The 25,641-nt window shown below is 46.7% G+C and overlaps 1 protein-coding gene across 1 annotated transcript in view; it reads right to left on the bottom strand.

The window, feature by feature from the left end:
• Positions 1-12,054: 12,054 nt before the first annotated feature.
• LOC144679376 (protein THEMIS3-like) overlaps positions 12,055-25,641 on the bottom strand; it is a 74,531-nt gene continuing 60,944 nt past the window's right edge. Inside the window, exons 3-4 of the mRNA XM_078539739.1 lie at positions 24,226-24,690; positions 12,055-13,230 (exon numbers count right to left, since the gene is read on the bottom strand). Coding sequence (XP_078395865.1) covers positions 12,092-13,230; positions 24,226-24,690 — 1,604 coding nt within the window. The 3' untranslated portion in view covers positions 12,055-12,091. The remainder of the gene's footprint in view (positions 13,231-24,225; positions 24,691-25,641) is intronic.

The raw sequence follows: 25,641 nt of genomic DNA, 5'->3' as shown, positions 1-25,641 counted from the left end.
GTCCCTCGCCTGTGCTCCACAACGTTACTGTGTGCTCAGCTCCGAGTTCCCCTCAAAGTGCAGCCGCCAAGTTCACGCCTTTTCTATGCTGTTGTGAAACACGTCGGCGTGGGTGTGTGATCCAGCGGGGCAGGGGGATGAGTCCGGCGGGCTAACCTTTTATTGAGATGCTGGTGTATTACAATGAGGTTCCCGACTTCCACTGGCAGGAAACGTGGCCCGCCGCTGATGGGCTGAGCGGACGATCACAAACTGGCTTCACGACGCCGTGAAACCGATTTTTGGCCATCTAGTCGTATTGCCCGCTCACGCCACTGAACATGCCCGATGCCACGGGCACGACGATTCTGCCCTATTTACCTTTTATGATTTTCTTCTGGTCCTGTTTCTTCTTGAGGCTCAGTGTGCCGAGTGAGCTGGGAACCAACTGCAAAATGTGCCTGCCCTTGCAGTGTTAAAATATTATCAGGGTTAAACAATGTAATGAGACACCTACTCAGAGGCCCTTGCCTGCTTGGAGGTGGTTAGAATCTCTCTTGTTGGCGATGGACATTGCCTGACACTTGTGTGGTGTGAAAGTTACTTGTCGCTTATCGGCCCAAGCTTGGATGTTGTCCAGGTCTTGCTGTGTGCTGCATGGGCATGGACTGCTTCATCTGAGGTATTACAAATGTAGCTGAACATTGTGCAATCATGAATGTCCTTGTGTTGGAGGGAAGGTCATTGACGAAGCAGCTGAAGGTAATTGGGCCTAAAATTCTGCTCTGAAGAACTCCGCAGCGAGCCTGGCATTGAGGAGATTTTGAACAGGTAGCCGAAAAATTGAACGTCTGGTCTAAAAACAGACAGGTGAAAAAACTTATTGCAGCACGCCAACAATGAAAGCAATGAAGCAAATTCTAAATAACTCAGAAATCCCACTTTCACAAGCCTGCTTGTTACACAGTTGTTGTCTTTTAAGGCTTGTCACTCGTTTTCCACGAATTGTTTCATTTTGTTGATGAAGCAAGAAAGCTCCAGCGGACTTTAATTTACTGTTATCAAAAACATTTCACACAGCTACCAAACACTGTATTGAACTATTGATGTATTTAAACCAAGCATGCAATATGAAATAAATGTCATTTAATTCTACAATTCTATTGCACGATAAAATGAACACATTCCAATTCCGTTGTTGTTCAGGTCTGTGGTGCCTGGAGAACCGTCAACCTGGAAAAGAAAAATTAATTGTCCAAATTTTTAACACTGGGAGGGAAAATACGACCTTTAATATTTGTTTTGAACAGTCAAGGAAATTTAAAACTGATGATACGTTTGGTTTTCGTGAAGCCCCATCTCTTTCACACAGGTGGTTCGAGATAAATGTTCTGCAATTTTCTGCAGTCATGTAAGCGTGTTTTTGATAGCAGCCCAGCAGTTTAAAAGATAAATGGTACAAGTGTGCTTATTAGCATGAATAAGGATTGGGTCAGAGCATTAACCTACTCATTGACTTATTTCAGCTAATTTAAGCAATGCTTAAATATTAAAATGTTTATTTGCAACGTATTCCCCGCGGAGCCATACATGTTCCAGTATAACTTCGGTTTATGCACGGGATTAGCATTCAAACTATGTCCAGAGAAATAAACAATCTCGTTCCAGCAAGCCTCCAGCTTAAAATGGCTGCGTTTGCCGACAGTGGAGCTGCAAAGGATGCATTCGCTGCGCGTGGAGTTGGAGTGCCTGTGACATCACTGTGCCGCCACACGTAGTGGCCTACATCGAAGAACAAAGGCCCGATTTCGTCCAAGGAGTGGCAATCGCCCTCAGAATGTCACTCCGCTCTGAGTTTTCTCCACCATGCAGGAGGCTCCGCGTTCCTGGCCAGGGCTTACGATGCCGGCTTCTCCGCAAATGCAGAGTGTGCAGTCCGTCAAAAATCTTCATCGTAGCGCTGGACTGTCGAGGGAAGACAAGACACATCCCTTTTTACGGCACTAGCTGCCATATTTTGGTACAGCAAAAGTCAATCTTCAGGCCGCATGTAAATTCCCTCAGTTCTTCAGCAAATGTGTGAATTATGCTAAACGCATTACATTGGATAGTAACATAAAATTCACATGGCAAAGTTTTCCTCACCTAGTGGATACAATTCAGGCTTTTAAATACTTCCATCAAATAGGAAATATGGAGGAAGTAATCCCAATTTTGAACCAAGTTTCTGCTTCAGTGTTTTCCAACAACTTTATTATTAGGGCTAAGGATTTACTTTGGCTTTCTGTGGGAGAAATCCCTATTGCCCCCTCCTTTTGTAAGAACTGGATGACTTCAACGATGTGAAACCTTCCAATTTTTAATTGGAGTCACCTCATTTCAACTGTTTCCCACGCAGCTGACAGATCAGTGGCCCCCACCCCACCCCACGCTTGGGCCAGGAGGTCTCATAGCTTCATCCAACATAGAAACGAGAGAATGCAATCTGCCAAATAGATCCCAGAGCACAGGCTTCCTTACAAAAAAAAAACCCATTAAAACAAACTTTAAAAATGGCTTTAAAGGAACAAATGGAGTTGTGTTTCCACTGATGACTTGAACTAGTTTGACGAGGTCATTCATAGGGTTGGCTAGTTTGGAGCTGGTTCTTTGGGATGTCATACCGTAATTTTCTGTGAGCAGGAGACAAGCTGGAGAAGAGAAATAGTTTATCCTAAGTCTGGTTAAAAACAGGAGCCAGGTCGCTGGTAGCGACGTCTGATAGCGATCCACAGCAACCAAGCCGTGTAGGTGTTTGTGAACGAGGGGCTGCTTCTTTACTTATAATTTATTTTTTATTGTACGATAGCATTTGGTGAAAGCCCTTAAATAAGTGACGGTTGTGAATTGCTGCAGGTGGGAGTTTTTCTAGGTTTAAATGATGTTTCCCTGACTCACGGGGCAGGATTTTCGGGTGGGCGCGGTGAGCGGAAACCTGGCCGCCGCCACCTGTGATCGGGCCCCGACCTCGAATTCACACTGGCTGGCCGGCCAGTGAACGGGCAGCCAGCGTGAATCACGCGCTGAAAGGCTCGTTGGATGGGCGGTGAACAATCACCGCTCATTGAAACTTGAATGGCCTTAATCAGCCTCTTAATTGCCGGCAGGCGCGTGGCTGACTCTCACGCGTGCACCGGCCGACCGAAATGCCGCGCGAGTGAGCGATGATCTCGGGACGCTCACCCGACGTTGTTGCGTGCTATTTTACACCCGATCGGGTCGGCCGCGCACCCGCCTGCCCAGGGGATGTAAAATTCTGCCCACAAATGCACTCACAACACAGCCAAATTGAGATTTTAATAGAAAATATGTACATACATGTCATATGTATATAAGTTGGCCCATGCTACAGAGAACAGGGAAAAAGCCCAAACACCCCCACCACCACCACCCTCCATCCTTACCGGAAGACAGCTTGGTTCAACTGGTGATGTTCAGAACAGGAAGCAGCCACAATTTAGATTAATTGGTTTTTAATTCTCCAACATGTTACTGGGGATGTTGTATTTCACATGCAATGCACTTTCTTTCTTGTCACATACTGAATAACAATATTAACTAGTCAGTTTTCCTTTAGTTTTGAGGAAAGATCCTGACGAAATCGGCATCGTGTTTTCCTGAACTGACTTATTTAATTAAACAGTGTGAAAATCTCCAGTACAGTCATGATTAATGGCTGCCTGTGTACTTAGCAACATAAAGACTGCAGTTACGGCAAGGTCAGGACATGACAAGAAGAAGTTCTGAAGTGCCATTTCTCACAGTTTGACCCTTGTCCCTGTGTTTTTTTAATTTATCCGCGGGATGTGAGTTTCGCTGGCTAGGCCAGCGTTTATTACCCATCCCTAAATGCCCCTGAGGTGGTGGTGGTGAGCTGCCTTCTGGAACCGCTGCAGTCCTTGTGTTGTAGGTACACCCACAGTGCTGTTTGCAGGGGAGTTCCATGATTTTGACCCAGCGACAGTGAAGGAACGGCGATATATTTCCAAGTCAGGATGGTGAGTGGCTTGGAGGGGAACTTCCAGGTGGTGGTGTTCCCATGTGTCTGCTGCCTTTGTCCTTCTAGATGGTAGTGGTCGTGGGCTTGGAAGGTGCTGTCTGAGGAGCTGTGGTAAGTCCCTGCAGTGCACCTTGTGGATGGTACACACTGCTGCCACTGTGCATTAGTGGTGGAGGGAGTGAATGTTTGTGGATGTGGTGCCAGTCAAGCGGGCTGCTTTTTCCTGGATGGTGTCAAGCATCTTGAATGTTGATGGAGCTGCACTCGTCCAGGCAAGTGCAGAGTATTCAATCACACTCCTGACTTGTGCTTTGTAGATGGTGGACAGGCTTTGGGGAGTCAGGAGATGAGTTACTCATCACAGGATTCCTAGCTTCTGACCCAGTCGTGTAACCACAGTATTTACGTGGCTAGTCCAGTTCAGTTTCTGGTCAATGGGAACCCCCATAAGATGATAAGACGTAGGAGCAGAAGTAGGCCATTTGGTCCATCAAGTCTGCTCCGCCATTCAATGAGATCATGGCTGATCTGATAATCCTCAGCTCCACTTTCCTGCCTTTTCCCTGTAACCTTTGATTCCCTTACTGATTAAAAATCTGTCTATCTCAGCCTTTAATATACTTAATGAGCCAGCCTCTACAGCCCTCTGTGGTAAAGAATTCCACAGGTTCACTACCCTCTGAGAGAAGAAATTCCTCATCTCTTTCTTAAATGAGTGACCCCTTACTCTGAGATTATGCCTTCTGGTCCTAGACTCTCCCACAAGAGGAAACAACCTCTCAGCATCTACCTTGTCAAGCCCCCTAAGCATCTTATATGTTTCAATAAGGTCACCTCTCATTCTTCTAAATTCCAATGTGTACAGGCCCAACCTATTCCTTTCCTCATAATCCTTCCACACCCAGGATCACTACAGGTGTGTTCGCCCTAGGTCAGCTAGGTCCCACACGCTGCAGCACCAACACATCACCTATCCGGCCATCACTATCGTATTTTATTTAATTTATTCATTAATTACTCTCGTATCCCTGCTCTTTACACTTGATTGAAATTAATTTTTTTAACACCAGTATCTAACTTAGGATGTTGATAGTGGGGGATTCCATGTTGGTAATGTCATTGAATGTCAAGGAACGATGGTTAGATTCTCTCTTGTTGGAGATGGTCATTGCCTGGCACTTGCCAGCCCAAGTCTGGATATTGTCTAAGTCTTCTTGTATTTGGGCATGGACGGCTTCAGCTGCAAATGGTGCTGAACATAGAAATTAACTAACATCCCCACTTCTGCCCATATGATGGAAGGAAGGTCAGTCAATCTCTGGCAATCTCTTGTTACATTTCAGGTGCTCTCCATCTCCCTCACGTGTTACTAAAAAAAACACTAAGCTTAAAACCTGTACTCAGTACTTATCCCAAAACAAAAGCAAAATACTGCAGATGTTGGAAAAACTCAGCAGATTTGGCAGCATCTGTGGAGAGAGAAACAGAATTAACATTTTGAATCCAATGTGACTCTTCTTTGGAACCAGAGGGAAGTAGAAATATAACAGCTTTTATTCTGTTGAGTAAAGGGGTGGAGGGACAGGTGGACCAGAATAGAAAGGATAGGTTGGAGGGCAGAAGAAATGAAATGACAAAGATGTCATGGAATACAAGAGAAATGGAGTGGTAATTATAGTATTAAAGACTAAAGCTTTAGCCCAGTGTAGGTGTTAATAGCTTATCCCAAAATATCACTGCCATATTTATTCTGCAAGTTATTTGTATGAGAAAAACACAAATCTTTTAGTCCAATTTTTCTATCTTTTCCAGAAATTATTCAGATAAAGTTTTATCATTTTTCTGCTATCTGCATTTCCCAATTCGAAATTTGTCTTCACATTTGGTCCCATTAATGACACAAATCACAACTAAATGCTCACTATTGACAATTTTAGAATAACTCATTACCTTCATATCCCAAAGCTTCTTTGAAAAGCTGCGGAGAGAAGGTAACTGGGAAAGGGAGTAAGGTGGGTGAAGGGGTAGGGTGGATAAGGGAGTAGGGTGGGTAAGGTAGTGGGGTGGCTAAGGTAAGTTGGTAAAGGATTAGGGTGGGTAAGGGGGTAGGGTGGGTGAGGTAAATGAGTAAAGGGATAGGATGGCAGGTGGGTAGGGTGGCATGGTGGCAGCTGGATAATATGGTGGATGGGTAGGATGGCAGGTGGGTGAAGCAGTAGGGTGGCAGGTGTGTGAGTGGGTAGGTGGGTCAGGGGTTAGTTGGTCGGGCTGGGAGGGGTTTCCAGGGCAGGGGCTAGTCAGGCGGAGTTGAGTGGAGGAGGTTAGTCAGGTAGGGTCTGGGGAGGGAGTCAGGAGGGTCAGAGGAGAGTGGGGAGGGGGGAATCGGTATGAGTGATTGGGGCATCAGTTGTATAGTTACCCAGGAGTTGGACTAGAATTATTCTGTCTAACATTTCCTGAGTAACTATTCAGGTAAGTAGGTTGGAACTGTCTGAAGTCTCCAACTCTAACACAGATTTTTTCCAGAGGGTCCCAGGGAGCAGGGGAAGTTCCCATCAGAGTTCAAACTCCACTAAAAACTCCCATGGAGTCCTTGTATTGGGACCTCCGAAGCTTCCCGTAGTGCATCTTCCAGGTACATTCGGCCTCCGAGATCTAGGACGCCATTTTGGCTCCCTCCTGATTGCTGCCCCACTCCCAACCCTTTGCCGCCTCACTTGCTGCCACTCTTGCCGCTTTGCTTGCTGCCTCACTCCTCTTCTAGTCACCGCTTCACTCCTCTCCCATTCACTGCCCCACCTGGCTCGCCATCCCTCTTGCTGCCCTGCTCCCAACCCTTGGCTGCCTCACTTGTTGCTCCTCTCCTGAACCCTCGCTACCCCACTTGTGGCATGTGAGGTTGCGAGAGGGTTGGTGAGAGGTTTTGGGAGCGGGGCAGCAAGGGGGGGAAGGCAGGTGAGCAGCGAGGGAACAGGGTGGCAACTGGGAGGCAGTGAGGCATCGGGAGTGGGGCGACCAGTGAGGTAGCAAGCGGGGCTGGAAGTGGCGTGGCAAGTGAGGCGGCAAATGAGGTGGCAATCGAGCTAGCGAGCGAAGTGCGAAGAAGGGCGGCAAATGAACGGGAGGCAGTGAGGGGTCAGGAGCAGGATGGTGAGTGGGAGGCAGCAAGTGGGTGGTAAGCATTTAACAGACAACAGACACACAACAATGACGCCAGTGGTGGGAGAAACTGTACAGCCACTGCCAGATGGAGTGGGTGGTGACTGCCTGTTCCAGTTTGGTGTCAGGAGATCCAATGCTTTCAAAATGTTCACATATGAATCATCTCTGAATGGATTATTAATCTTTGGACAGCTGACAGATACTAGAAAATTCCAGACTCCTTATGCCAGTCCTTTAAAAAAAAAATCAGCTCAGGAACACTGATGCTAATATACTTAATGTTGAGATGCTTTTACATTGTCTGACATCTGTTCTAGTGCGACTGGTTCATGTGGTACAGGTCTTGCATAGTCAGCTGCAAACTGAATGGGAAAAAAAACTTGTAATTCACTCAGAAAATCCTTTCTCAGCATGGCCTTAATGAGTCTCATCTGAGCATGGTTTGACCTTCAGGAACCAGCTACATTGACACAGGTCATGCACAGATAAATGAAGCCATTCAGAAGCAATATTAGACATAGGCTACAAAAATAAATGATAAAAAGGGAATTTGAAATAAGTGAAGTCATTTGAACACTCTGCTACCGCTGACCTTGACCTAGATATTTGATTGTACTACGAAGTTAGTCTGCCTTTGCACCAGTGATAAACTTACCCAACAACTCCTAGAACATAGAACATATAAACTAGGAGCAGGAGTAGGCAATTCAGCCCCTCAAGCCTGCCCCGCCATTCAATACAATCACGGCTGATCTCATTTCGGCCTCAACTCCAATTTCTCGCCCTCTCCCCATAACCTTTCAACCCGTTACTAATTAAAAATCTGTCTATCTCCTTAAATTTATTCAGCGTCCCGGCATCCACTGCACTCTGAGGTAGTGAATTCCACAGATTCACGACTCTTTGAGAAAAGTAATTCCTCCTCAGCTCTGATTTAAATCGACCACCCCTTAGCCTCTCGTTCTAGAATGCCCCACAAGGAGAAAAATCCACTCCACGTCTACTTTGTCTATCCCCTTTAGCATCTTATATACCTCAATTAGATCTCCTCTCATCCTTCTAAACTCTAGCGAATATAGGCCTAAACTGCTCAATCTCTCCTCATAAGACAAGCCCCGCATCTCTGGAATCAATCTGGTGAACCTGCTCTGATGGTGCTAACAATCAGGAAGGACCATGCAGCAATGCTATTTAAAGGGCTCTTCCCATCTATAAGGGTTAGTTGCTGGTTTGTTTTCTCAGGCTAATTATGACTTCTCAGGTTAATTACCTTCTGGACATGTTTCTTTGTTATTTTCTGTGTTGCACAAGTCAATGCTGCCATCTAGTAACAACTTTGTGCCAGTGCTGGACTGCTTTTGTCTGAAATGAGCTTACCTAGTTGTGGGCGGAGTGGTAGATCTACCTTTTGGGTTGGAATAGAAAGGGGAACAGTGAAAAGGACGGGGCGGTGGGATGGGTGGCGGCTGTGGGGAAGAGGAGGGCTAGAGGCCATATCCAGAGTGGGTCTTCAGGTAGCATCTCTCCCACCTTAACTTCACTGAGAAACTAAGTGTCAGGTGTCACCACTTCACCAAGAAGCCCATCACCGAGTCATGCCACCTGCTGCAGCTCGAACCTCAAACTAGGTCATGGATAGCACTGCCTGTGGCTGATAAGATCACTGTGGCTCTTAACTTCTATTCATTTCATTTTGATGGGTTATTCAGGCTGGAGCCTTCAGATGGCATCGGTGACACCTCTATTTGTTGTGCATCACTGTATCAGAGAAGTGACTAAGGTTCTCTATGTCAGAAGGAACACCTGCATGTCTTTTCCATTGGACAGAGCAAAGGAGGGTGAGAAAGAGGATTAGGCTTTGCCTGTACTTCACACTCCCCCAGTGTCCAAGGTGCCATGGACTGCAATCACATTGCCCTGCATGATCTCCATTAGCAAGCAGACTGGGCCCCCTCTCAATGGAAAGGGGCACCAATTCCTTAATGTGCATCTTGTTTGAAATCACAGGTGGAACATTATGGAGTCCTGTGTCCGAATTCATTCTCTGTGCCGCCTTTATTCCAATCAGGCAATCAGGTCACAGCCTGGCTACTTGGCAGCAAGGCTTTTCCTTCCCAGACAGAGCCTGTGACTTGTCAGGATTCCAGTTACAGATCAAAAACAGAATTACCTGGAAAAACCTTTTAGCTTTTAGCTTTCCAGTTACAGATGCAGTGCAAGCCTACTATGAGATCTATGCTGCCACCAGGAATATTATCGAACAGACTGTCAGCACACTCAAGTCACAGTTCTGTTGTCTGGATCATTCGTGAGGAGCCTCGCAGTCCACCCCAGACCTTTGTCATGAAGAGAGTATTGTCTGTAACATTATTTGAAATTATTTTTAAATTGGAATTGTAGTAGTGTCTGTGTCTGTGTGTGTCTGAATTGGATTAAAGCCAGATAGTCTGGGTGCTTTGATGAATAGTAGTTTGAGATGTTAATTAGATAAACGTAAGGAGTAAAAGGTAAAGTGGAATTTGCATTTGTTGAATAAGCCATTTAAAAGAATGGGTAAAATCTTGCACCTAGCTGGGAGACACTAAGCAATGTATTCATATTACTAATAAAATTGGTGGAATGAAAGCATTATCGTTAGGAGAGGTAAAATTTAAAAACTTAGTAATACAATTGAAAATTTACATTCAAAGGGAAGGCTAGGTATAAACTGAAAGGAGTTTGAGAGTGTGAGTCAGAGGCATTTAAAGTCTAACCAGCCTGTAAGCCTAGGACCGTGTCTGCAAAGGAACCAAATTGAAAGGAACCTCATTTTGAATTTATAAGGACAAATGTGCTTTACCTGGTGTCTGTTTACAGTCTACGGGTTGTTGTTGCCTTGGTGAAGATTTACCTGGGAGTGATTAATTTGGGGATTTGTTTAAAAGTTACTATGGTAGTAATTTGTAGACATGTGTATGTGTTTAAATTAGTTGTTAAATTAATAAATGTCTAATTTAGTTTTATATAAAAAACCTCTTGCGGCTTGGTGGTTTTATTTCTGAATTCAGGGCTGCATCTCAAACATACCAATTGAAAATATAGGTTGTGACAGTTGTTCAGATTTCCTTCTAGGATTTAAACAACTCAGCCTTTGCCAACTGCTGTGTCATAACATCATGTTTCTAGCTTCATGACAGAACATTGCATAATTTTGCTATATTGAAGGACCAGCCCTTACCTGAGGAGGAGGAGTAAGAGGAAGAGGAGGAGAAGGAAGAACAACATTGACCACTAGGATCCTGAGGTGCCAGAGCTCTTGGACAGCAAATAATCCAAGAACTCTTCAGTTGAACCATCTCTCCAATTCCCAATAGCTCAACAGTCACACAATTCTTATCATCACCATGCGAACCTTAAGTATCTGATTGCCTTCCTTCAGTCCAGCCTCACAGGTCTGGACCTCAACTGCTTGCAAATATGAACGCTAATACCAAATCGATACAATAGAAACTTTAGGGTCATTTTTAATTCCCCAACTCCTCTGAAAGTAAGTCACTCAGTTCAAGGGCAATTAGGGATGGGCAACAAATGCTGGCCTAGCCAGTGACACCCACATCCCATGAAAGGATAATAAAACCTCTCCTCCACTTGGCAGGAATGGTCCAAATGGGGCAGGGGGTGGGGGAGAGAGTTTCCAGCATGCTTCCACTTCCTGCCATATTGACCTGTCTGAATTGAGATGGAACCTGCATTAGCCATGTTCCTGTCTTTGAAGAAGCTCTGAAGAAGAGTCATACGGACTCAAAACGTTAACTCCTGTTTATCTCTCCACAGATGCTGCCAGACCTGCTGAGTTTTTTCAGCATTTTCTGCTTTTATTTCATTTCCGGAATCTGCAGTATTTTGCTGTTATTCCTCTGTTTTTTATCTTTTTGATTGTCATATCTGTGCTATCTCTAAGACCGCCTACTTCCTCCTCTGTGACATCGCCGGACTTCACCACTGTCTCAGCTCATCTGCTGCTGAAACCCCCTTCATGCCTTCGTTACCTTTAGACTCGACTATTCCAATGCACTCCTGGCTGGTCTCTCACATTCTACCCTCCACAAACTTGAGAGGTCATCCAAAACTTTACAGCCCATGTCTCAGCTTATGGAAGTCCCATCCCCCTATCACCCCTGTGTTCACTGACCTATATCAGCTCCCAGTCAAGCAAATTCTTGATTTTAAAATTCTCATCTTTGTTTTCAAATTCCCCCATGGCCTTGCTCCTTATCTCTGTAATCTCTTCCAGCTACACAACCTCCAAGATATCTGCATTCCTCTAATTCTGGCCTCTTCTGCATTCTCAATTTTAATTGCTCCATCATTGGTGACTGTGCCTTCAGTTGCCTCGGCCCCAAGCTCTGGTAACCCCTCCCTAAACCTCTGCCTCCATTTCTCACTTTCCTCCCTTAAGACAGTCCTTAAAACCTACCTCTTTGACCAAGCTTTTGGTCTTTTGACCCAAAATCTCCTTATGTGGCTTGGTGTCATATTTTGTTTTAAAATGCTCCTGTGAAATTGCCTTATTTCATTATGTTGAAGGCACTATATAAATATAACTTCTTGTTGTTCTCCATCAGACTTTGAATGGAGCAAAACAAGACATTACCTCATTGCACATCCTGCCAGCTTCCTGTTTGAAATAAATCAACCTCCCAACATTGTGACAACTTCATTCTCATGCTTATTGTATCAATTTATATAAGAACAAAATTTGGGATTTTCAATTATACACCAAACCCTATCGACCAATTAAGTCTCCACTAGAGCATAGATAGGGGAGGTTCCACCATTCTCAAAAGACTAAGCTTTCACTACCACAAAGCGCTTTAAACACATTTATCACAAATTATAAATGAAACTCTCATTCACTATAGATGTAGCATACTACAACATTTCTAGAACAACACTTTGGGTCTTTAACGCACAAGCGTCATCGTGAAGAAGAGAAGGATCAGTGTGGGTATTTTTCTCTGTTACTCTGGGTGGAATTGGAGGGATTTGAATTTGGCCACATGACAGAATACGACTTCTAGATTTGGGAGGGAGCGGAGGAGGTGCAGGATGAACATCACAACCTTTAAGCAACTCATAGTTATCAGCTGATAAAAGTTCAACAGTTTCGGATGATAGCAGGTTCATGGCTTGCTCGCCAGTCGAAGGTGCCTCTTCGCTCATTACCAGCACCATAACTTTCATAATCTCAACAGGTATTTCGAAGGGTTCAGCTGAAGCATGGGTACATTTAGCAACAACATATTTCATGTTAACTTCGCCATCAACCTTCAGTTCATTTATGCCAAATAGAAGATCACTTGGAAGGGACTGGTCTTTAGCAATCACTTTTACAAGACATGGAGGTTTGTGGTGGGAAAGGAGTTCCTTGATGGTGAACTTCCCTCTGTCTTTTAAAACTTCCAAAAATGTCCCTATTGCATACATTGGGAGCCAGACTATATCATGTGTGGCGATGTTCTCACATTCCAGAACGGATATGGTTTGCAGTTGTATCCCATCAAATGCAGAAATCTTTACACGCTTGACTGTACGGAATCGATCCCCTGTTGTAAATGAAGATAATCCTTCCATCTCTGCAGCATAGCATTGTGTAGCAATAACTTCGATCACTCCAGCTGTCTCCCTTGCAAGGTCTAAATCATAAACTGATTGAAATGTTCTAGGGGTCCTCTGAAATATACCTTGGTAGCTCCAAGGAACAAGAAAACATCTCTTGGTAGAGTGCTGAGAGATTTCGGTGACAAGGTATTTTTTCACTTCTATTCTTGTCAAGATTGTGAGGCACTTTCCAACTTCAAAATATGTTGGGTTAGATCTGTGACTCATGGCAATGAGGCTGTTTTTGTCGATGCCGTCTGCAATTCGAACAGTCAAAGGAAACTTATCATTTGGCATGGCGTAAACATCTTCCAAATAAATCGGTGCAACAGAAGGGTCCCTTGTCGCTGCGTCAGTGATATCAACTATCTCGAAATCCAGTTGAGTTGGGATCATAGTTTCTACTCCTCCTAGTCAGGAAAAAGATTCAAATTACAAAAGAAAACAGTTTCAATTTACATGATTCATAGCGAGGGTGTGAAAGTTGTTAAGAGCTTTAGTAGAGCTAATGTTAACAAGTTGGCATTCGAGTTACTTTGCAAAATAAGGAAGTTTGCCAGAAATGCAAAGTCATCATAATATTTTAATTTCAATTCATATTACTATTAATGACGGAATAAAAACAGAAAGAGCTGGAAAAACTCAGCAGGTCTGGCAGCATCTGTGGAGAAGAAAAGAATTGACGTTTCGAATACAATGTGACTGGTCTAGGAAGGATTGTCATACTGTTCAGAAGAGGAGTCATATTGGACTCACAACATTGACTCTGTTTCCCTCTCCACAGATGCTGCCAACTCCAGAGTTTTTCCAGTGCTTTCTGTTTTTATTTCAGATTTCCAGCATCTGCAGTATTTTGCTTTTATAATAGTAATGACACATTCTTTTTAAAGAACGTTTGTGCTCTTGAAGCTGAGGGATGTTATTATTGGGCAGTGGAACAATTTTCCACTTTGGTCACCAGTATCTGCATCAAGTACATTCATACCAGGTGTAGTACAAGTCACATGCTAAACACAGGTCTCCCTATACTTTATCCGCTGTGGTGAGTCTTAATTCCAATCTCAGATGGTTGCTCGACTGCATTTTTATTTCCTGCACCAGTAGTCCCCATGTCTTTTCTGGGTGAAGTTATTAATTTTGCTCCAATTAGTACCAAGTTAGGAATAGTTTGATAGTTTGTTCTGTATCTTATACATTTTGGAAATGCACACATTCATTACAGCTAGCCAGGAAAGCAGACTGTTATACAGTCATAGGGCAGGATTTCAAATCCCAAGATGGGAGCCCGCCATTGTGATGATTTACAGGTCCTGACCTTGCGCCCATGCAATGGGCCCAATATAAAGGCCTTGTGGCAGCCATTGCTGAGCCTGCTGTTTGTCCACAAAATGGAGGCACAGGCAGAGTAGATGGCAGTGGGGCAGGGAGGATCCCTGTGACAGAGCAATGCTCCCCTCCCCCATTTTTTAGCCAACTTGCTGGAGGTCCTGCTGGAGGTGGTGAGTGCATGTAGAAACATTCTCTTCCCTGACAGTGGTAACAGGAGCCCCCCAAGACTGACAAAGATGGCATAGCTGGATAGGGGACTGGTGAGGAGGAACTGGACGCAGTGCCAAAAACACTTCATTTACCTTACTAGAATTGGCCAGATGAGTGATGAGAGAAATCCAAATGGCATACCTTCCGGTCAGCTGCACCAAAGTGCTAAGAAGAGGGGCATCCCAAGGGCACATAGCGGGCTTCTCACCATGGGAGAGGGGTGTGCTGTGGTGCCTCACCTGATACATCAACACGGATCAGAACCCTAATGCTGCTGTTTAGGAGGCTGGAGTAAAGACTACAATGTCGTATACGAATGAATGGCTGCAAGTGGAGAGGGAAGGATGCATTGTGCTAATGGCATTGTTCTTCACCTTGCAGACATAAAGGGAGATAAATACTCAAGAGGCTGAGATGGCATGTCTGGATGGTAGGCTGGCCCAACTCATGGTAATGACCTAATTCGAGGAGCGGGGGCTGTACGTGGCCAGAGTGTCCAGCTTTGGAGACGCATGGGACGGAGAAAGGGGTCACCACCTCCGGAAACATGCTACGCACATATCCTAATGCATTGAGAATCCTTATGTCAAGCTCTGTCAATGGGCCAATTCATTCACCTGGAATACCCATTGTGCTCAGCGATTTCAGTATGAAGTGTTGTGGTTATGTCTATGGTTGGGAATTTCCTTTGAGCTACTTCCACTTTGCACGTAAACAGGATTTCTGCTGCACTTCCAACAAAGTTACGGCAACAGAGTGAGAGCAAGCCCGAGGAAATTCCCAGCTGATGTTTCTTTGAGAAAAACTGGGAAAAATTCAGGAGCAATAAAGGATAGCAAAAAAAAAAGAGCAGGGTCACTACAAATGACAAAACATTCTGACTAGTAAACATATAAAAATTTCATTAAAATATTGTGAGCAGCGAAAGACATGATAAATCAGGAGAAGTATAATTTCCAATTTAATGCCAAATAATGGACAATTTTGTGGTCTGGGGTTTTTTCCACAAGGACCTGGTTTGAGATTGGTCAATCTTATTTCAGGTAGAACTTAAAACTGAGACTATAGGGAGGACTTATACTCCATCAGTTTTGTTTTGTTTTATGAACATACAAAATAGGAGCAGAAGTAGGCCATTCTGCCCCTCGAACCTGCTCTGCCATTTAATAAGATCATGGCTGATCTGTCCATGTTTCGAGTTCCACATTTTGAACTAGTCCAAAGCATTCCCCAGCAAAATGAATTATATCATAGAGTCTTTTTACACTCAGCAATGGTATGGTAGGGAAATACAGAATCGTAGGCCTGAATTTTACATTTCCTGGGTGGACGCGCGCCTGACCCAAACAGACGTGAAATAGCACGAGATGTCGTCGGGTAAGTGTTCCGACATCAACCCGCATGCGAGCAATCTTCAGGTCGGTGGGCGCGCACGGGTGTCGGAGCCATGCCCATCAACAATTAAAGGGCCACTTAAGGCCATTAAAAACCCTATTGATCCCAATTTTACATTGCCCATGCGATTTCACGCTCATCGCACGGGCAAAATGGGCAGGCGGGCAGCCCACATTTAACAAAACCTCATCCAAGGGTGAGATAAAAAGGGTCAGCAGCATTGCCAGTGTGAGCAGTGAGGAGTTTAGGAGATAGTTTGCATCTGGTTGCTTACTTTAACTTGATAACCTCATCACTGTTCTGAGCTTCAGTCTGAGCATTTCCAGGCTTCATTTCAGGACTCATTGGTGTCTCCAAAGCCCCTGGAGGATTTTGACCGTGTGGATCCTTCCAGGCACCAGGCAGCCTTCTGTCACCCTGGGAATGGGGATTGTGGTCTCCGCTGGTGGCACCTCCTCTGAGAAGAAAGAGAGGGGCTGAAGGGAGAGGAGGCCAGATGTCCCTATGTAGCTTTCAGGGGAGTGACCTGTGGGAGGAGGCGCACAGGCACAAGGGGCGCAGACCCAGCAGGTAGTCCAAGGCAGACGGGCCGCAGAAGACGCCACTATCCTGCTGCCAGGGTTTACAAACAGCGATGGAGCTATCGCAATATGTCCAAGGTGCAATGCTGAAGGAAGTTCCACCTCTCCAGGGAGACTGTGACCTCCATTTGTCAGATGATTGGGCTGGAGATCACCTCCAACTATGTGGGTGGACACCCCATGCCAGTGGCTCTGAAGGTCACAGTGGCCCTCAACTTCTATGCCTTCGGCTCTTTCCAGGGGTCAGTGGGGGATCTGTGTGGAGTGTCCTATTCAGTTGTCCACAGTTGCGTCAAGCTGGTGATAGAAGCTCTGTTCAGGTGGGTAATGACACTTATTCATTTCCATATGGACAAGGCAGCCAAGCTGAGTGAGCCAGAGGGTTTGCCGTGATTGCTGGGTTCCCCTGCATCCAGGGTGCCATTGACTGCACACACATGGCCATCAAGGCACCAGTGGGTCAGTCGGGAGCCTTTGTCAACAGGAAGGGATTCCACTCAATGAATGTCCAGATAGTTTGTGACCACAAAATGCAGATTCTGCAAGTCAGTGCAGGAACCCTGGCAGCTCCCATGACGCTTACATCCTCAGACACCCACAGCTGCCAAGGCTGTTCACTGCTCCAGCTCTGCTGGACAGATGGCTACTGGGTGACAAGGGCTAACCGTTGAAACTGTGGCTTATGACACCTCTCTGCCACCCAAGAACAGAGGCAGAGAAGCGGTAGAATAGGAGTCATGCCTCCACAAGGGCGGGAATAGAGAGGACCATAGGTCTTCTGAAGATTCACTTCCGATGCCTGGACCATTCAGGGGGAGGCTACAATACCACCCAGAGCGGGTGTCACTAATAGTGTTTGCATGCTGCGCTCTCCACAATCTGGCTCTGGCAAGGGAGGACCCACTGGAGGAAAAGGATCTTGAGACAGCTCCACAGGCCACAGATGATGAATCCAGTAGTGAGTCAGAAGAAGAGCCCGGTGAGGAGCATGATGAGGATGTGGAGGCAGACCTCTGGATCCTCCAGGGAGGCAGGGACACCAAGGATGCCTTGATCCAATCAAGCTAGGCTGCCAAAGACCTGCTTCCACCTCATGCCAGGGCAGTCGCCTCCATCCCGGATGTCCGAAATGGTCCTTTCCTTTGAACCCAAAGTCCACTCAGTACCTGTGCAATAAATTTTAGAGCCACTCATGTCCAGCATGAGATCCTGGTGTGCCGTACACCTACAAAACTACTGAAGCATACTCAGGCCATTAAGACAAAAGCAAAATTTATATCATGTTGGCACTGATATCAGATGAACATAACAAATGGTGTTAATGGTCACAGGAGTAAACATATTAACAAAACATGGCAGAACAGAAGATCACCCTTGAACAGTCCCTTGTGTGCTCAGGATGCCTTAAACTTACGTTTGCGAGTGCTGCATCTTGTCCCCCACCACCCCCCACCACTGGAAGCAGCATTGGAGGCAGCTGCTGGCTCTGATGTTTTGTTGGCCTTGATGACCTTGATGGTCATTCTCTGGTCAGTGGAGCCTGTACTGGCCCACCTGGGAGTGAGCAGCCAGTGCCACAGCTGGCCTCTCCCCAGTCATCGCAGCCTCATCAGCTACGGTCAATGGAAAAGGGGTGGAGGAGCTGCTGCTGTCATCCAGAGCGTCCTGAGAGGTGCCCCCAGGGACAAGCAGCTCGTGAGCCAACGTGAGGTTGCTCTGGGCCTCCCTGCTCACCATTGATGGATGGGCACTTAGCTGGGATACTGGGTGCCATATCCATCCCCCACACTGACACTGACCTCCTGAGGTCATTGCCTGAGTGAGAGCTTGCAGGTCCGAGTGCAACACCAGGAACTCCTAATTCTGTCTCTAGTCTCTTAATGGAGGAGGCAGTGTGCCCGGCGATGAGGGTCAATGTAGTGCTCATGCTCCACATGGACTCCTCCACAACAGAGACCATGGCATATATATCCTCATGGATCTCCGCCTGATCCTCCCGCACATCCCGCCAGACATCCAGCACCTGCCACCTAATGGATGCATCCAGAGGCTCATCATCGGCCTTCGAATCAACATCGTCCTGGTCCCCAGCAGTCCTCTGACTGCTGCCACCCGAGGCACTCTTTGCCTCCTCCTGCTCCTCAAGCGAGTGTGAAGTGCCCTCACCTCTATGCACCAACATTTTAGCCGACCATCTAATGCCCACCAAGGTGCTGGCATCTGCGCTGGTGCCTGGTTCAGAGAGAGGGGGTGTGACGCAGGTGCAGTTAAAGCCCAGTGGTCCTCTGATGTCAAGGATGACTCTTCGGGGTCCTGTGTTCATGGGCGAGCTGGCGATTCTAGGGAAGACCAATGACATGTCATTGTTTAATTCATCACACTGTCACTGTGCATGCCAGGTGCCCTGGTGAGACAACGGAGTTCTGCATCATGGTGCCATTGTCTTTCAATGATCAATGGGGACTCCAGGTTTGAGGCTCCCATTAATGATGAGACTACACAGGAATGTTTGCACAATCCGACACGCTCATCTCTGTACACTGCACTCTTACCTTCGTCAGAGACCCCTGCCTCTTCACGGCTGGCTGACCAAGGTGGGTGGTGGCACTCCGGCTCCAAGGCGTCCATCTCATACCTCATCAGAATGAGGAGGTTTGGGGGACCTCTGCCTGTCTTAGTTCTTTCACTGGGGAAATGCCTTCTCTTCTCCTGAAATGACAGAGGAGCATTGACTTGCCCACTCTCTACCTGCATCGCCATTGCAGCCTGGCAAATCCTGCTCTGAGATAACTTGCAGGGCACATCCGACCCGCAGGACACTCAGATCAGACAGCCAGGGCTCACCCCCTTGGCCGGCGCCGGTGTCAGTGACAGCTGGCACTCAGGCTCTAACACCCCTGAGCTCCACGGTTGGGGGGGGGGGGGGATCCAGCTCTTAACACTTCCCCCCACTGATCTATGCCAACTCATCCTTGCCGAGCGCAGCAGATCGTTGAACATTTTGTGACACTGCGCCCATGTGTAACGCACAACGTCGTGGCCGCTGGCCTCGGCTGCCACCTCCTCTCAGGCTTTTTTGACCAGATGCGGTGGCCTCCTCCTGCCATCCCTGGGTACTAGGGTGTCATGTCTGACGCCAGCCTCCTCCACAAGGACTGCGAGGCACTTGTCCGAGAAACAAGGGGCTGAGTGCCCACTGGTTTGCCCTCCTGTCTAAAGTATCCAGATGCTGGTGAAGCCATTGTTCGAATAAAATGATTTCCTGGACAGACTCCAAAGATTCTTCCCTGGCAGCCTTCAGGGAGCTGCCTCTGCCAGTTTTGAAGCACCCGCTGGGTCACCATTGGACTCGGTGCCTGACAGGCTCCCACCCGGCCCTTCCCGACCATTGAGAAGGCGTGTTTCACGCTGGGCGGACCCTAACTGTGAAATTTCACTCTGCTGCCATGCAATAATTATCTCTACTTTGGTTCACAGGGAGCTCTGCCGAGCGGTTGACACTGTCAGCAAGCCAGTCCCTCAGCTTCACCCAGGTCCTCACCTCCAGCAAAGAGGACACCTCCTCCACTGAAGAGCTGGAAATAGGCAGCTTGGAAGACCTGTGACAGCGTTTACCCACACCCTCCGCCAGCGCAGAGACACATACCTCGGTGGGACCTAGATCTACAGCAAGCTCGGGTTCACAATCTGGTGATCACCGCATGGACACGTGAATGCAGTAGGAGGAGGCAGTTTCAGCCAAGCTGCCCGCACTTGGAGGATTGCTGGGGAAGAGACATCTATGAAGCCTGAGCCAGATGATGAGCCTCTGGATTTGGCCTTCCAACTCATCCTGTAGATTCAGCAGAAGGTGGGCGAATATCACGCAGAGCTGTTGGAAGCCCTCAACAGAGTGGCACATCAGTCAGAGGACTTTGTCTGCCTGCTCTCTGATGAAGTGCATGGAGATCTTCATGGGAAGGATAGCAGATGCCGTGGAGACCCTAGTCCAGCAGAATACGGAGATACACGCAGACCTGCACTCTGTCATGGTAGCCATGGGTGGCAATGTGAGGGGCAAACGGGGAACCTTGACATCCCCCCAGGTACTCCTTCCCCTTAAGGAATCAGGCAGGGGCCCTTGGCCACCCGAAGGGTGGAAGACTGGCAGCTGGACACCCCAGAGTCATCCACTCAGGAATGGCAGAGGCTGTCTGCTCCCTTCGAGTCCCCTTTGCCTGTGATCCTCTCAAACTCGTCCTGTCACCGCAGAGGGAGCAGCTGGCCCACAGGAGGACAGCCAAAGCAAGCCAGAGCCCTCAAGGCCTTATATCTCCACAAGACACACGCTGAAGTCAGAGACAACAGAGCCAACCGTTTGTCACTTCATAATCTGAAAATATATTCACTTTCACTGAATAATGTGTAATGTTGTTTTTCAGCTTCATTTACAGGCTTCACAGGTCCTCCCCAGCAGCCCCCACACCATTAGCAGTTCAGTCAGACACAGCCAGGCTACGAGTGGTTCTGGAGGGAGAAGTGTGTGTGTGTGGCAGGGCCTTTCGGAGCCTCGTGCAAGCACTCTCCCACACACACGGATCCTTCCTCCATCACACTCATCTCACTGTCCTGAGCATTTTCAATACTGCCTGCTGGGGTTCACTTTCAGTTGTCCATCTGAGCCGACCTGCATCTCCGCCCACCCACTGATCACACTCCCATGTGGCACCTGCACCCATCCAACACGAGGCTCCGCTCACTTTCAATTTGACAAACATGGTAGTTGTTAAGTTTCTCCTCAGCTCTCCCATCCTTTCCCCTACCCAAGTCACCCATGTCCTTTCCCCCATCGCTGTTTGACCTCCCGGCATCACCTTCTACCTCCCCCGCATCAACTACCAACCAGAACCCTTTTCTTTCCAGGATGTCCAGGTGAACGTGCATGTTCCCTACCTTCCTGAGAATCCCACCCCCATCCACATTGACTTCCCTGACCTCCTCCTTACCATCCCCAGGGTCTGCCTCTGCCCCTCTGACCTCCTCCTTTCCATCCTCAGGGTCCGCGTCTGCCTCTGAGTCTCCATCAATCACCCTCATCATCCCTTCTACTGCTACTTTCACAAACTCACCCTCCCGGCTCACTCTGCTTCCTCTCATACTCATCATTCCCTCCTACCATGCCCAACATCAGTTCGCTCCCCAGGATGCAGTTATTGAATCCATAGACACCTCCTTGCATGTTCACCTGGTCATCCCCATGCACCCCCCCTCCCCTTACTCCCTCTTTCACCCTTAATCCCTCCTTCCCCTGGGCCCCTGCCCCCCTCCAAACTACTTCCTTCCCCCGAACCCCTTCCGTTACACCTTCCTCCCCCTTCCCTCCCACAAACCCCTTCCCTTATACCTTCCACCCCTCTTACACTTACCTTCCCAATTGCCTCATTCTCCCCTTTACACCCTCCTGCCTCCTTCGTTACCCCCTCCCAACCCCGCTCCCACCGACACCTTCGTTCCCCCCCTCCCAACCTCACCCTCCCTTCCTCTCCCAATCAAACCTCGCCCTTCCTTTCCCACCACCCACCCCTCCCAACCACGCTCCCTGCCCCCCCTCCCTGGTGCACCTTCCTCTCCCACTCACAGCTGGACCTTCCACCCTTGACAATCATCCATAGCAGCCCATAGCCAAGGCCATGATGTCCCAAAGCAGACACCAGACATCAACAGAGGCCTCCCAACTGTCACAAGTTGCTTCATGGCAGAGCCATGTCCATGAATATCCACCCAGCATGCGATGCACGTGTTCCTCTAGGGTCCAGTAGCTGTAGGGCTCTATCATCTTTTCCTCCCCGGTTGTCCGCGATGTGAGCAAGGCCCTAACGGTAAGTCCCAACTTCCGCATATCACACTTGTCAAGACGTGTTCTGAGCCGGCATGCTTTTCCCGCTCGTATCGGAGGTAAATTTGACGTGGTGGGGATGATTATGGCGAGCAGGCAAGATGATGAGATGCAAATGCATTGAAATTAGGTTCCCAATGTTGGACGTTAGGAAAGGCGACCTGCCATTGACTGGTGGAATGGACGATCGCAAACTGGTTTCACAATGGCATGAAACCGATTTTTGGCCATCTTGCCGCTCACGCCCCTAATGACGCCCGACGCCAATGAGTCCGGAAAATTCCAGCCTGAGTTACAAAGGGATCTGGGTGTCCTGATACATGAATCAAGAAAAGTTAGTGTGCAGGTACAGCAAATGATTAGGAAGGCAAATGCAATGCTGTTGTTTATTGCAAGGGGAATGGAATATAAAAGTAGGGAAGTTTTGCTACAATTACACAGGACGTTGGTGAGACCACATCCAAAGTACCGCATAGTCTCCTTATTTAAGAAAGAATATAAGTTATGTTAGAAGCAGTGCAGATAAGGTTTACTTGACTGATACCTGAAATGGGAGGGTTATCTTACAAGGAAAGATTGGACAGGCTTGGCCGGTTTCCACTGGAGATTAGAAGATTGAAAGGTGATCTTTTTGAAACATAGAAGATTCTGAGGGGACTTCTCAGGGTGGATGCTGAGAGGATGTTTGCTCTTGTGGGAGAGACTAGAACTCGGGGATACAGTTTAAAAATAAGGGGTCTCTCATTTAAGATGGAGATGAGAAGAATTTTTTTCTCTGAGGGTCGTGAATCTTTGGAGATCGACAGAGGCAGGGTCAATGAATATTTTTAAGGCAGAGGTAGATAGATTCTTGACTAACAAGGGAGTCAAAGGTTATGGGGGCAGGTGGAATGTGGAATTGAGGCTTGTGGTAAAGTGAGGTACCCTGTCCCTTTAAGAGAATGTAAGATCATGTGATAGCACTGATGAATCACTGTACAGCATGGGCAACTGGGAACTGCAAGCCTAGTTCTGGAGGTTTCTGAGTGAGCATGTATGATCTGCTGCTCTGTCCTATGTCTCAATAAATCATCACTGTTTATTCTAACATCAGTTTCTTCCCGTTATTGACTGCAAGCAGCAATTGAGGAGAATGTAGGAAGGCATGCAGTTAAGAGTTCGGTTGGCCAATGAACTCATTTACCCAAGACATGAAAAGACACAATCAGATCAGCCACGATGTTATTGAATGGCGGTGCAGGCTCGAGGGGCCAAATAGCTTACTCTTGCTCCTAATTCATATGCTCGCATGTTCATATCATTAAAGTTATTTGTTTCTGAATTCCACCATAAATTTCTGGATTTTTTTCATTTTGTTGAATTGGTTAAAATGATTCTCTCTTGATTTTACAGTTACAAAATCTCAAATTTCCACTAGTCTTTTGTGCTAAAAATTGGATCCTGAAGGGACCAGGATTTCAATCCTGAAAACAAGATTGCAATTAACGTTTATGATGCCAAAGCACCTTGGGCCTGATTTTCAGTGCCAAATCGTTTCAAGAATTGCCTTGAGAACCTTGGAGTGAGTTCTGATATATACAACAATTAGAGTTCAGTTAACAGCCAACAAGGTTGAACAGAATCAGTTATCTTTTTTGTTAAGAATGATATACTTTAACTTGGTATTTACTCTCTTCCGGGTTTGTCCTGTACGTGATTCTGAAAGTGAAGAAGTTTGTTTCAAAAATCGCCGTCCACTTGTCACTGTCTAAGTCTATTTATTAGCAGTTTTACTCTCTATGTTCGGAAGCAGTTTGAAAATTACTTCTTTTCATTTATTCGAGGGTAAACGGCAAAAAAAAAGAAACACTAACATGGGAAATAAAAACAGAAAGTGTTGGAAGTACTTGCAGCATCTGTGGAGAGAGAAACAGAGTTAACGTTTCAAGTCAAATGACTCTGAAGGAGAGTATTTGAGGTATAAACTACATCAGAAAATCTAGGCTGCGCATGGAAAAAGGCACACAACCACTTACCTGCTAGTAATGCTTTGACACTGTAACTGGGTTGAAGGACCAATTGGCCACTGAAATTGTTCGGAAACTTGAAGCAGCTTTCTTTGAGTGCCGGGATTACCACCACAGGCTTTACAATACGGCTTCGGCCTACTGAAATCTTCCATGCTAGTATTTTATCAAGTGTGTAGTAATTGTCATCATGACATTCTTGGAATATTCCTCTACAATTCATTGGGAGATATATGACTGGACTCTTCTTTCTTTTAATCAGCTGGCATTTCAGCATCTTTCCACTGACTCCTTCCTTAATTCCAAGTAATGCCAACTTTTCACCTTCATTAATAAAGCTGCCTTCAGCCAAGGGAATTTTAACCCTGTTCTGGAATCTTGGCTGTTCATCCCTCTTCTCTCCTATCTTGACGCAGTTTACCAAATGGCCCACAGTCTCATAAGTGTCTGGATCCGGAAGGAGCAGAAATTCCCCTAAATTGGAAAACAAAGCAATTAAAACCAACTAGTGTCATTTAGATTCACTTTAAAAAAGTAGGAAAGGTACTTAAAGAAATATCTCTCCAATTTCCCCCCACCCAGCACCTCTCACCCCTTACCCCTTACCTCTCCTTTTCTGAAGATAGTGACAGCTGGTAGTTTCAATAATCCCATTCTATTTTACTAAGGATCCATTTTTCTTGTGTGGAGATAATCAACAGATAATCTGTTGTTTCATTCACTGATATGAGCGTCACTAGTAAAGCTAGCATGGGGAAGGTGGAGGTGAGCCTTCAGCTTGAACGTTTGCAGTCTGTGCGGCAAAGGTGCTCCCACAATGTTGTTAGGTAGGGTGTTCTAGGATCTTGACCCAGTGATGATGAAGGAATGACAATGTATGTCCAAGTTGGGAGGATGTGTGCCTTGCAGTGAACCTAGTAGGTGATGGTGTTCCCATGTACCTGCCGGCTTTGTCCTTCTAGATGGTGGAGGTTGTGGGTTTGGGAAGTGCTGTCAGAGAAGTCTCACAAGTTGCTGTATTATACACATTGCGGCCAAGACGTGCCTATGGTAAATTGTGTAGATGTTTAATGTGGTAGATGGGTTGTCAATCAACTGCTTTATAGTGGAAGCTTCTAGAGCAGACCTGGTCAAACTACAGCCCTCAGGCAACATCTGAACCTGCCCAGGGTTATACCAGGGCAATAAGCGTAGTAACTGACACACACACACAGACACAGACACTGTAGGAGTTCAAGCATTGAGTGCATGTTGAAAAGCATAGCACTCATCCTCAACCACTTCTCTGCCACATTTCCAAAACTAGTCTTCCTGACAGACTTTAAGGTAAGAGGAGGAGCAAAAGAAAGCAGGTAACGTCCAGTCTGCCACTACATTTACCATGCAGAATAGGAGTGCACATGTGGAGGAGCACAGGGAGCAGCA

This window comes from Cetorhinus maximus, chromosome 4 (assembly GCF_964194155.1).
Source record: "Cetorhinus maximus chromosome 4, sCetMax3.hap1.1, whole genome shotgun sequence".
Lineage (NCBI taxonomy): Eukaryota > Metazoa > Chordata > Chondrichthyes > Lamniformes > Cetorhinidae > Cetorhinus > Cetorhinus maximus.
This window is presented reverse-complemented; position numbering and strand designations above follow the sequence as displayed.